At 41.6% G+C, this 13194-nt stretch overlaps 1 protein-coding gene across 1 annotated transcript; it reads left to right on the top strand.

Moving 5' to 3' along the window:
• Positions 1-641: 641 nt before the first annotated feature.
• LOC131249705 (uncharacterized) lies at positions 642-12902 on the top strand. Its single transcript, XM_058250480.1, has 3 exons — positions 642-762; positions 11975-12201; positions 12306-12902. The coding sequence occupies exons 1-3, from the start codon at positions 642-644 to the stop codon at positions 12900-12902; spliced, it is 945 nt and encodes a 314-aa protein (XP_058106463.1).
• The last annotated feature ends 292 nt before the right edge of the window (positions 12903-13194 follow it).

Consider the following 13194-nt stretch of genomic DNA (forward strand, 5'->3'; position numbering starts at 1 on the left):
TCTCTCTTTATTGGCAATCTCCCATTCGATTGCAACCCTCAGGACATTGGGAAGATATTTGGAAAATATGGCAAGGTGGTGGATGTGTATATCCCTAAATATCTGAACTCCTCAAGGCCAAGAGGATTCTCCTTCGTCCGCTTCCTTTATGCTGCAAATGCGAATGCGGCTCGGGACATCCTCGATGGCAAGATAATTGATGATAGGGAGGTATCGGTCAAGTTTGCAAGACCTAGGGCATCCTTCACTCGTGCCTGAAGCCAGCCTCTAGCATCAAAGACCCTATCCACAGTGAGAAGAGCACATCCCAGAGTGGAAGGGCACAACCCAAGTCTAGCGGGTGAAACTCCGCTCCCCACAGCAACTGAGGCTCCTACGTCTTTTAGTACATTAAACACCCCCCCCCCCCCTTCAAGGCCATCCACTATTTTTCCTCGAGGCAGCTTCTACTCACCCTAAACTAAAATCTCAGGATGTAGCCCATCTCTCAGAACCACTTACCGCGCATACTGATGAGAAGATAGTGGCATCGAAGCTTGAAAGCCCTGAAGCTGGCTCTGGTTGGTACAACTACAGTTAATCATGTGTCCGTAACTTATTCGATTTGGGTATAATCAGATTATGCTAGAATCTAATTCGAAATGTGTGGTCATGCATTCATTGGGAAGTCCTCTCCAGCATGGAAGTGGCGATATTGGTGGGCTAGGATCACCAAGTTGAGGGAAAGGGGTACTTTCTCGATTTCCCTCATCCTGAGAGAAGGTAATGGCCCAGCCGATGGCTGGGCGAAGGCCGCTACAATGAATCAATATCAATCGAGATTTGATACTATTAGAGACCTCCCGGCATGCATCAGGGGCCCATATATTTTAGATAAGATTGGTATGGGCTCCATAAGGGAGGCCTGATGTCGTCTCGATTCAGGTTTGGATTTTTTAAGTCTGTACAGGGATATGATTTGGCGCTCGTGGGAGCTTTTTCTCCCCGGGAGGCCCAAATTGCTGTAAATCTTTTTTGGGAAATATGTACAAACTTAATTTATTTTTATTTTTTTAAAAAAAACCCCTCATTCGATTGATGCCATCAGGGGATCAAGATTTATTTCCTCGACTATAGATTTCACTAGAATCTCTGACAAGAGATTTCTAATGGTGTTTAAATCTCATGTAGAATTAATTGATTTCTTATCGGATCGAAATATATATGCATAGTCAAATGGGTCTTGAGTAAGTTCAGGCCTGGGATTTAGAATTGGTGTCGGGGAGAAGTGGTTATTGGATTCGCATTTATGGAATCCCAACATAATCGTGGTTCGAATTGGCGATAGTGGAGCTTGGCCAACATTTTGAGCAGGTGGTGGAGATTGACGTGATGTCGAGATATGGTATCTTTTAGGTGTTTGCTCGTTTAAAGGTGGTATTACGTCTGGGTAGCTAGGGACATCTTCCAAGTCATTAATCTGGTGGCAGCAAGGAAAACCTACCTAGTCTTCACAAAAATTGAAGAGCTATCAGTAAAACTAGATACCCTGAACCAACTCGGAGGCAGAGCCCCAAGGACATCTATCGAAGACAATGTTCAAGGTGTCTGGTGCATCTAACAAAGGATACAGGGATCTCAACTAAGGCTTGGGTGGAAGCGTCCTTTGCTAAACAAGTCCCTCGCTCATCAGATTAACCTATTTGTCAAAATGTTTCAACCCTGGCCGAAATTAATGGGAATGAAGACATCAGTTGGATTTCTCCTCACTTATCCTCTTAGGACCAAGATAGGGCCTAAGATGTTCTCCTCATTGCATCTGAACAGGCTACACCCCTTTTCCCAATTACCCTCTAACCCCCAATTAAGCCCCTCACTTACCCCCTCTTCCGGGCTCAGGGACAACTCATCTCCATCTTGGGGAGTCGTCTGATAGCAGGGGTGGACAAAATGAAGGAGACCCAAGAAGATAATACATCCTCCCTATAGGAGTGAAGCCCCATTTGACTGCCCCCCCCCCCCACCCCAAATTACGCTAGCTCCTCCCCTGGAGATTTAAGCTGAGGAAACTTTCTACCTTTCTGTAGCAGAGGACATTCAACTCCTGTCAGGAAGAGAAAGCTCAACTGTCCAACTAAATTTCATCCAGCCCCAATCTGTGAGCGCATTGTTGGGAGGGTCTCCCACCCCCTCAGTCCTAGTCCAACAACAAGAAGTTCCTAATCAATCCAAACAACATGAAGCTCAATAGGGAACCTTCGATCATCTTGGATACTAGTCTAAACCCTCCTCGTTCCTTGAGGATGGGGAACAGCTAGGTGGGAGAATCTATAATAATAAACAAGTTCTTACAAGGAGAGTAAGAGCTAGATCAGTGGGTTGTAGCCCGTTGAAATCCATGGAGGGGCATTGTTTAAAATTTAGCGTTGTTAAAAGCGACCTTTTCCGAGAAGGCATTCCCGACCTCTCAATAGTGGCAGATTCCATGGTAATTAACTCAGAAGATGATGAGCTGGAGGATAACCAGTCAGATAGTAACAACCATTTACTCTTTGAAGACGATCATCTTATAAAGGGACCTCCCTCAGGTCTTCATTTGGAGATAGACCTTTCATTATTTGTCCTTAATCATCACTGGGATCTAACATGGGTAAAGGACGCCATCCATCTTCAACCATGGGTTTCACCCCCTAAACTGGTTTTAGGGTAGAGAGCTAAGATTTTAGTTATTGGGAAGGATCCTTAGAGTTAAGCTACTATTGTTGATAAAATAGGCTAACCATCCGAAGCCCAACCAGCAAAGAAAAAGAAGGAACTCAAAAAATCACGACTCAATAGAATTAGGTGCCCCTCGGGAGGAAAGTAAAGGTATCAGGCCGAGATAAGGGGTCTTTCCCCACTCAAGTTTTGTAAGGTATTTATTTGGTAAATTGGACGGATAAGTCGTCGAGGCAAAAGAAGAGGGCTACGAATTCTAATGTAGTGTCTGATGGGATAGTATCCTCATCTAAAATGTCCGAGGAGTGGGAAATAATGCCACACTCAAAACACTGAAATTACTAGTAATGAGGTTTTTGCCAGGGATTCTGGCCATCCTGGAACCTATATGGTTAGGGATAATCATAGAATCAGAACAAGTCCGAGGCTGGGTTATCATGCCTCACTGTCTAATGCGAGTGATGGAGGGAGAATATAGATTTTTCACATAAATTATTTGAATGTCAATGTGTTAGGGGCATCAAACCAACTTATTTTCCTACAAGTTGGTCTCTCGAGAAGATTGGAACGCCTACTTATATCCTTCATTTATGCTAAGGATGGAAGAATTTTACGTAAGAACCTCTGGCAAGAGATGACAGACTTCACATCTACCCGGTGGGGTCCGTGGCGTATTGGAGGTGACTTCAACACAGTTCTGAATCTAGAGGAGAGGTTGCGTAGCAGATGTAATGACCCTCAATTTTTATTGTAAATTTCAACTTGCAAATGGGATCAACCACTCCACTTCCCAACATCATGAACTAACATAAACCTGGTAGCGAGATCCTAGCTAAAAGAAAGATTCTATCTCCCTTTAAACACGCCTCGGGATTACTAATTTACACATTGAAAATAGAAACTAACAGCCCAATTGAAATAATCAACACTCATCAAGGATAAATCCACAAGTAGGACCCCTTACAAGAATAGAGATGGATTGATCTTCAGTCCAGAACAATTAACAAACCTTATACGAGGAATGTATGGCTCAGATTTCACCCACGAGTGATCGAGACCCACGATAATCTACACTTACTGATCGTAAATCCTTAAAAGATAAACACTTAACCACTTGAACCTACCAACTTTTAATCTGTAGCCATTAGGGGACCTTCCAAGACTAATGGACGGTGTTGATCGACCTAGATCATGATGTGGACCCAACATCTGATCTGTGTATGTGCACAGATAGTATGCACACGCCATGCATAAAACTTAAGTATCGGGTTAAACGAGCTTTGACCCAATAAAAGACCAAACTCCAGCGAATTTCAACTGAATTCTCCAACCCGTCTCAAATTTAAACAGACTAATCGTCTGTTGCTGATGACGGCCCACCATCAGGGACCATTTCCATGATCTGGACCGTTTATCGGGATCGGGGTGGCCCACCGACTGTAACCGCGTTCGGCTTACACATGGTGATACACACTCACATGCACAACAATCCACTCCAGATAGCGTGGCGTCACAGTCTCTCTCCCAATGCGAAAATCCACATCAGCAGCGCCGCTAGCAAAATCTGACCGTTCAGTAGCATGTGGAGCCATCCACTCTTCACCCTAAGAGTCCTCGTTAGCCCTATGGTTTCCAAAAATGCATCCCTAGCCAGCAAAAGGTGGAAAGAATATTTCCTTATTGAGGAAAGATGAATCCCAGCCAATCACGATCATCTGGAAGCTTCTCTCAAGCAAATCCTGGACGTCAGCTTTAGGGTTATTAGAAATCTCGTAGCTAAATAAATTGATGAGATAGTCGATGAATGCATTTGATGGGCCCCCGTTAAATTATGGGATATCCCAAAAATCAATCGTATACAGCCATTCCATCTAAAATCATGTGAAGAAATGCCTAAAACATATAATAACACTTGGTGGGGCCCATTTGAAATTTTGATGGATATGAAACTTGGTCTGACTCCTCATCCAAGTGGGACACACATAATGGATGGGCTAGATTTGTGAACCACATCTTGGTGGACCCAACAAATGATTATCAATATTTTAATGGAAGGTAACCCCTCTCAACTTTTGTATGTGGTGTGGTCCAAAAAATTCACGGATTGATTTGATTTTTAAGCCCCAAGCCGACCATGGAATGGTGCATCTTACTAATGGGGTAGATGTTCGACACCCATCATGGTGGGCCCACACATTTCGACCTCATGAGAAGTTCCCATGTTCGACACCCCCATATATATAATATTTAATAAATTATAAAATTAATAACGAGTCGAGTTGAGTCGAGCTCGAGTCGAGTCAAGTTGAAATACAACTTGGTCGAACTCGGCTTGAACTCAACACGAACTACAAAAAAATAGCTTGACTCGGCCCGAGTCAGCCATTTAAACCGAGTCAATCCGAGCTGACTCGAGTCGAGCTAACTCGACTTGTGAACAGCCCTAACGGTGTGGGTTGATCCCAAATTTTCAGTAAATCCAAAACTCAAGTGGACCATGTCACACGAAACAGTGTGAAATAATGATTTTCACAGTTGATACCTTCCTTGGGCCCACAATCATGTTTATTTGCCATCCAACCTATTAATAATATAAAAAAGATATGAATGAAGAGAAAACACAAACATCAGCTTAATCCAAAACTTCTATGGCCTCCAAGAATTTTTCAATGGTAGAGGTTCAATCACACTATTTCCTGTGGTGTGGTCCACTTGAGCTTTGGATATGCTTCCCTTCTGTTCTTTAGACCTCAAATTATCTGTTAACATGGATGAACGGAGTGGATAAAATAAATAAATAAATGGTGGACCCCACAGAATTTACTCAGTATGCAAAGGGTAATGAGTAACTCACGTAAATGTAGTGGAGATGGGTTTCCTTAAAACATTCATAATCATATATTGTGCCTGCTTAGATGTGATTCACATATCCAACCCACTCATTATGTGTGTCCCACTTGGATGAGGGTCAGACCAAGTTTCAGCCGCATTCAAAACTCATGTGGGCCCCACCAAGTGCTTTTATATTTTTTAGGATGTCTTCACATAGTTTTAGATGGTATGGCCCACCTGAGTTTTGTATATAGATGATTTTTGAGATATATCATAACTTAAGGGGGAGACAAAAAAATAAAAAAAATAAAAACAAAAACAAACAAACAAAGAAAAACTCTTATAAACAAGTCTCTCAATACTAACTTGGCATATTTAGAGACAATGTGCCAGTCTGGCATGTGTATGTAGGACCCAGGCCATTGGTCAAGTGGGTCCCTCCATGGATGTTCTCTGGCCGAAAAATCGAGCCGGTTGGATCATTAGATGAGCCACACTTGTACATTCTAGATTGTCTGTCAATTTTTTATGTCTGTTTCTTATGCATGTGTTATACTCCTGATGAGTAGACCACTCTTATTTTTGGACAAAATACATGATTTATGAAGGCCCACTTTTGAACAGCCTGGATCTTGTGCACACGTTGTCATACCCCGAACTCGGAAACCGGGCTCACAAAATTTTCGATCGCCAAATCCGGCGCTGACAGCCTCCGTAGTACCCCATTCTCGTCATCTCGGTACCCATACCCCTTAGAATTATTTAATCAGATCCATGGTTAGCTAAACCTCTTAGCTAGGGCTAAGAGGTGAAGCTTGTAGCGTGATTGGGGTGTTAACTTTGCTTTGATTTATGTTTATTGAACTTTCATAGATTCTAGTTCACGGTCAATTTACTTCACTTCATGGTCAATTCCATGCATTTTTCAGGGTCAACCGTGTCTAGATGGGGTCAGCCCCGTTTGTCGGGATTGACCGTGAAATGCATGGAATTGATCGCGAAGTAAATGAAATGAATGAAATTGACCGCGAAGTGAATGAAATGGATTTTCGACCATCAACATGATGGAATCTTAGAAAATAACAAGGTTGGTTGGCTAAAGTAGCTTCTCCTACCCCAAAATCATATAGGGTACCTCAAGTAACTAATTTTGGTTTAGAAGATATTCTTGATAAATGAATAAAGAAAGAAATGAAAAAAAGAGTGAAAAAATTTTTATATGCTTATATATACATATTTATATAAATATGTATTAGAGAAAATTGTAGGTAGAATAAAGATCTCCATGTAAAAGAAAAAAATGCATAGACTGCCACCGTGGCAGTCCGTCTATGGTTATGGTTATAATTTGTAGTCATAGGGGGCCGCCAGATGGGCGTGGCCCCGCCGGACAGGCTAGCAACTGGCGGGGGGCCGGAAGTTCCGCGAACCCACCCCAGATAGTCCCTCTATGGCTACGGATTATGGTATCTATGGCTATGGTTATAATCCATAGCCATAGGTCTGACCGTAGCTTTTAGAAATCACGTTTCTGAAAAAGCAGGGGCATTTTCGACCTTTGGCAAGTCGTCCGTACAGCTGAGGCTTATTTTAGAGAGGTAAAAAGAAGTGGGCTTAAAAAGGTAAATTGGCCATAAATGGGTCATATAGTGGTAAATCCTGAGGGTGCTCTACAGGTAACACCTTGGAGGAATGGGACAGGGATTCCCTGGGAAAGCCCTCCGCAGGAAGTTCTTGCGCTGGGAACTTAGGTGGGGCCGGAGGTGATTTTTTTGAGAAATCCACTCCATTCATCCATTTTTTGAGCTCATTTTAGGACTTAAGGTAAAAAATAACCGTCTCTAATACTCACGTGGGCCAAAAACGTGATTATTGAACGTCAACAATTGGAATATTCGTGTGGCCACAGAAGCTTTGAATCTGTATACTATTTTTGTTTTCATTTCATCCCAATATGAATGACGTTATAAATAGTATAGATGGCATATAAAGATTACTGTCGACACCAGGAATGTTTTAACAACAGGAATTTCCCTACACACATTTTCCTTTAGTGCGGCTTACTTGAGTCCCGGATCCTGCTCGATTTTTGTCACCAATCCTAAAATGATCTCAAAAAATGGATGAATGAGGTGGATTTCTCACAAACATTATGGTAGGCCTCACCTAAGTTTCCGGCTTAGGAACTTCATGCAGAAGGCTTTCGCATGAAATCCGCATCCGAAGGAATGCGGATGGTATGTGTTGAACGCTGACGTGGATTTCCTTAGAAAGCCTTTAGTAGGAAGTTCCTACGCAAGGATGCTGGGTGGAGCCTACTTAAATATATGTGAGAAATTCATTCCGTTCATCTGTTTTTTTGAACTCATTTTAAATATGAGACCAAAAATAGGGTGGATACAAAACTAAGTGGGTCACATGAGAGGGAAAATTGGGGAAAGAAATTCCTACTTTTGAAACTATCCTGATATCCACCTTGATGTTCATGAACTATCTGTACCGTTTATAATATCATTCCCAATGGGATGAAGTGAAAACACCAAAAATATAGCCTGGTATAAAAATTTTATGGTCATAAGAATACTTCAACGATGCTATTGAATTCCCATTGTTTCCTCTTTTGTGGCCCACTTGAGTGTTGGATACACCTCATTGTTGGTCACACGTCCTAAAATGAGCTTGTGAAAGGGCTAGACAGTGTGTATTTCTCACAAACATCTCAGTAGGCCCCAACCAGCATCCTTGCTCAAGAACTTCCTGCCACAGGCTTTCATAGGAAATCTGCGCCTATTGAATCACATAGGAAAATCCAGTACCGTTGCTTTTCATTGGTCCATGTCATCACCGATGACCAAGATACATCCAATTTCTCTCTCCCAAATAGATTTTTCTTGCTAGACAACCCACTTTCAACGCATGGAGCTTTTAAGGGCCCACAATGATTTATATTTTAGATCCACACCGTCCATCAATTTTTATACATTCCAGAGCATAGGGGTGTACACGAACAGAGCTAGCTCGGTTAGCTCGCTCTACTCGACTCGAAAATGCTCGATTCGACTCGGTTTGAAGCTGAGTTTGATCCGAGTTGAGGTGATTTTTTGAGCTCGAAAATGAGTTTAAGCCAAGTTCGAGCTAGCTCCAGCTCGACTTGACTTAGATAGAACCCAGCTCGAATCGAACTCGGATCGAACTAGTTCGGTGACTTGGTTACTTTGATATTGATGTTGCTCACCAAGTGTTTGATGAAATGACTCAACAAAGTATGGCTGATGGCAAGGAAGGTATGTACCTGAAACAAATACCCTTTTTTTCTTGGTTTTTATGTTGCTTAGAAGATGTTTGGTAAAATAGCTTCAAAACCATTGCTGTTATATGTAATACAGTAGGATTTTGAACGTGCAGTCTAGGTATTTGTGGAAATGCTGCAATGGCGAACTCGGCTCAAACTGGCTCAAGCTGCTGACCGAATCGAGCCGAGCTGGCCAATTAGGCTCGAGGACCAAGCCAAGCCAAGTTCGAGCTAGGGTCAGCTAGTGGCCAAGTCGAGTCAAGTTGAGGCCATCTCGATTCAGTTCGACTCGTTGTACACCCCTACCAGAGCATGAGCCCAAAAATGAAGCACATACAAAGTTAAGTGTAACACACCACATAAAGTATTATATATTAAACAACTACTTTTGAAACCTTCTTAATGTCGAGTTTGAGGTTTATTTGCCATCTAACCTTTTCGTAAGGTCACACAGACCTGGGTGAAGTGAAAACATGAATATGAGTTTGATCATAGTCATCCGTGGCACAATAAGTTTTCAATAATAGACATTCAATTCTCACTATTTCTATGGTGTGGCTCACTTAAGGCTTGAATGTGTATCGTTTTTTGTCTGGTTCCCTGAAATAGTATGAAAAAATTTATGGCCGGTGTGGATTTGATACATATGTCATAATAATATTGGCATATGAAAGTTTCACTTGTCAACACTTTGGGTTTTCTTCTCTCGACCGCACCACCAGAGCGGATCAGGTGAAACCCCAACCTCACACAAGGAGGTACGACACTTACTGTATTGCCCATCTTGACGTGTGTATTTTGTATTCACCTTGTTGGTCTATTTTTTCCTATCATTTTAGGGCATGCTTCCAAAATTTTAAAAGATCCGATCATCAGATGGTCCATACTTCACGAAACAGTGGTAATTGAACAACATACCATTAAAAACTTCCTAAGTAGATGTTTTGGTAGTTTTTGTGTACCATCCAATCTGTTGATAAGTTCACACAATCCTAAATAAATTAAGGGAAAAAACAAATATCTTCTTGCAAAACGGCTAATGGTAAATCACCACTTTCTTCCTATGGTATAGTAATCCTATGGTATGGTACACCTAATAATTGTATGTGCTTCATGTTGACATGGTAAGGGCTGCACTGTCTTGGGTGGAGCCGGGGTCCCCCACCTCACATTGCAAGCAATGGACTTAACGCATGAAGTATACGTGGGCCTCGGGATGAAGTATTTCTTAGAACCACACCATGCATCTAGTTTTTCATATCATTCTAGGAAACAAGCTCAAAACTAAAGAAGATTTAAAGCTAAAGTGGACCACACCACTGAAAATAGAGGAGATTGATGTTACCAATGAAGACTTATTTGGGGCACATAAAGCTATGATCAAGATGATATTTATATTTGAACTTCAACAAGGTATTATGTGATCTTATGAAGAGGTTAGATGAAAAATAAGCCTAAGGGTTGGCCTTAGTTAAGTTTTACCAGCTGTTTGTACAATCCCCGCCCTTATTTTCTGGTGTGAAAGACTTGAGCTTTGTATATATCTGATTTTTAAGCTCATGCTCTAGAATTATTCAAGAAAATTGATGGACGATATAGATCTGACATAAAAATTACGGTGGAACTCAAGAAAAGTTCCACGCCTTAAAAGTTATATTGCGTAGATAGCAATCTATTCGGTGGAGAGAAATCCGGCGTACGATTCACACTCCCCGCATTTGATAAAAGTCTAAATCATAGTATGACAAGGAAAAGAACTCAAAGAAACCTCCATGTAACTATTTTGAAAGCTCATTTAACGGTAGGAACAAAAAAATGAAGCAGATCAAAATTGTAGGTGGCCTCTATCACAAGAAATAATTGTCATTGAATCCCCATCATTAAAACGTTATAGGGCCACTGAAATGTTTATTTTCCATCTAACTTGTTGATAAAATTACAAAGACATGGACCAAGAGACCACAAAAATATCAACTTAATCCAAAACTTTGTGGCCCACGGTAAGTTTTTAATGATTGATTACCACTATTTCCTATATTATAATTCACTTGCGATTTGAATCTGCTTCAGCTTTTTTTTTATTATGCCTTAAAGTGAATTTTCAAAACAGATGGACGGCGTGGATTTAAGGGACGTATATCACAGTGGGCCCCACGGTCAATGATCCCACCCACCCAAGTCGATCCGGGTATCCACCGAAGCCGCGTGGGTTGCGCGAACTCTCCTGACGAATTTCCTGCCTTTCGCAGAAGTTGCTGTGTCGGGAAGCTAGGTGGGCCCACCTTGATGTTTGTGATAAATCCATCCGTCCATTTTAAGACATCCGAAAAAAAAAATTATGCGAATCCTGCCACACGTGAGGCTAAACAGATGGACGGAGTGGATTTGTTACTAACATCACTGTGGGCCCCACTTAACTTCCCAGCGCAGGATCCGCGTCCCTAGCGTTAATGTAACTCATTAATTATAAACGCGTATGGATTTAGGGAAACGGATTGGCTACTCCCCTGCCACCAGCCAATGGCTGATGGTCGGTGCTATGTGGGCCCCACCATGATGTATTTATTTCATCCATGCCGTCCATCTATTTTTATAGATAAATTTATAGTATGATACCAAAAATTAATTATATCCAAATGTCAAGTGGACCACATTAAAGGAAACAGTGTTGAATTAACAATGACCATTAAAAACTTTTTGGGGGCCATAAAAGTTTTGGATCAAGCTGATCTTTCTTTTTTCCCTTCATCTAGGTCTGACCTAATAAACAGATTGGATGTCAAATAAACAGTACAGTGGGCCATAGAGGGATTTTAATGGTGTATATCCAATCACCATTGTTTTCCTGTGGTGTGGTTCACCTGAGACTAAATATCTCTCAGTTTTTACATGAAACCTTAAAATGATCTTTAAAAATGGATGAACGGAATGGATTAAACACATACATCATGATGGGTCCCATAGAGCACCGACCATCTGCCACGGGCTGGTGGCAGGGGGAGTAGCCATCCGTTCCGGGATTTAGAAACACCATCCATACAAATAAACAACAGTAGCCTTTGTTTACGGATTTAGAAACACCATCCATATAAATCAATAACAATAGCTTCTGTTCCAAACCGTCTTTCTTTCTACTTATGAATTCAACTTCAGGTGACTACACAACAGCATCCATGTCCTTCGTTGAAGAAGTCTCGAATACATCGTCCCATGATGAATTCGATTTGTCAGTCACTGTTGAAGATGAATTCGACATGTTAGATGCCGTTGAAGATGACTTGTTCGTCCCTATTGAAGATGAATTCAATATGTTAGCCGATAACTCAGACACGCTATCGGATAATGAACTTCACGTGCCCGTCGATGAATCATCCTACATGGTCCGCCATGGAAATATCACACGTTTTTATTGGCCAAGAACCTATGAAAATTGGATGAAATACCATCTGAAGTCCAAGTGCCCATGCTATTCATGGAAATTCAGTTAAAAGAATGCTGCAGGAGGTTAGATGTATGGGGACATCCATCCGTGCCTGACATGGAAGTTTGCAGGGTGGTGAAGATGTGGGAAAAGCTTCAGTGTTTCTTGCAAGTCGAGATATCTAAAGCGTGTTTTGCTGGGATGGTTTCTCACATGGACATTCCTCTAACCTGTGTTGAATCAGTAGCCGTGAAAATTAATGACATGGCAAAAAAGGCCCACCAAGTGGGAAAGAAAACGTTATATATTGTTGCAGAGATTGAGGTTTTGATATTAGTCAAAGAAGATGAAGATGGAGAAGAGACATTGGCTGCAGCACTGAGAGAATCAATTGGTGATATGGCTTATCAGAGGACTAGTGCAGTCCCAGCATCAAAATCTTCAATCGAAGCGTTGGAAAGGATGACATTCAACAAAGGTAAGTATGATGAGATCAAGTGTGCAATTTGTTTGAATGACTTCTCTACAGGGATGGAGGTCATACGGATGCCGTGCTCACATGTTTTTGATAGCGAATGCATAATTCAATGGTTGGAGAAGAACCATGTGTGCCCGATTTGCCGGTTCCAGATGCCGCCTCAACAGTTTGAAGAGATTTGAGTTTTTTCAACGGTTGGTGTTCAATCAGTAGTGTTTTCCATTTTGTAGTCCACATAAGACATAGTTCTACTTGATTTTTGGTTCATGTCCAAAAATAATTTTTGTAATGATAGCATGGATAAAACAAATATATTATGGTCAAGCCCACCATGGGGTGCTCAACATTCAACTCGAGGTGGAGGTTGAAACGGACTCTAAATTGGTGGTGGCCGCCCTCAATGGGCAGTCACAACTGCCGTGGAAAATTAGCTATTGGCTTGCTAGAATAGGGCGCCTGAAAAAGAGAACCTGT

Source organism: Magnolia sinica, chromosome 6, assembly GCF_029962835.1.
Source record: "Magnolia sinica isolate HGM2019 chromosome 6, MsV1, whole genome shotgun sequence".
Classification (NCBI taxonomy): domain Eukaryota; kingdom Viridiplantae; phylum Streptophyta; class Magnoliopsida; order Magnoliales; family Magnoliaceae; genus Magnolia; species Magnolia sinica.

Excerpts from the sequence above, each read along its gene's own strand:
- LOC131249705 (XM_058250480.1), top strand. The coding sequence starts at position 642 with ATGTGTGGTCATGCATTCATTGGGAAGTCCTCTCCAGCATGGAAGTGG. Across the intron at positions 763-11,974 it reads TTCCCTCATCCTGAGAGAAG|GTGACTACACAACAGCATCC; the intron begins GTAATGGCCCAG and ends ATTCAACTTCAG. Across the intron at positions 12,202-12,305 it reads TCGATGAATCATCCTACATG|TTAAAAGAATGCTGCAGGAG; the intron begins GTCCGCCATGGA and ends ATGGAAATTCAG.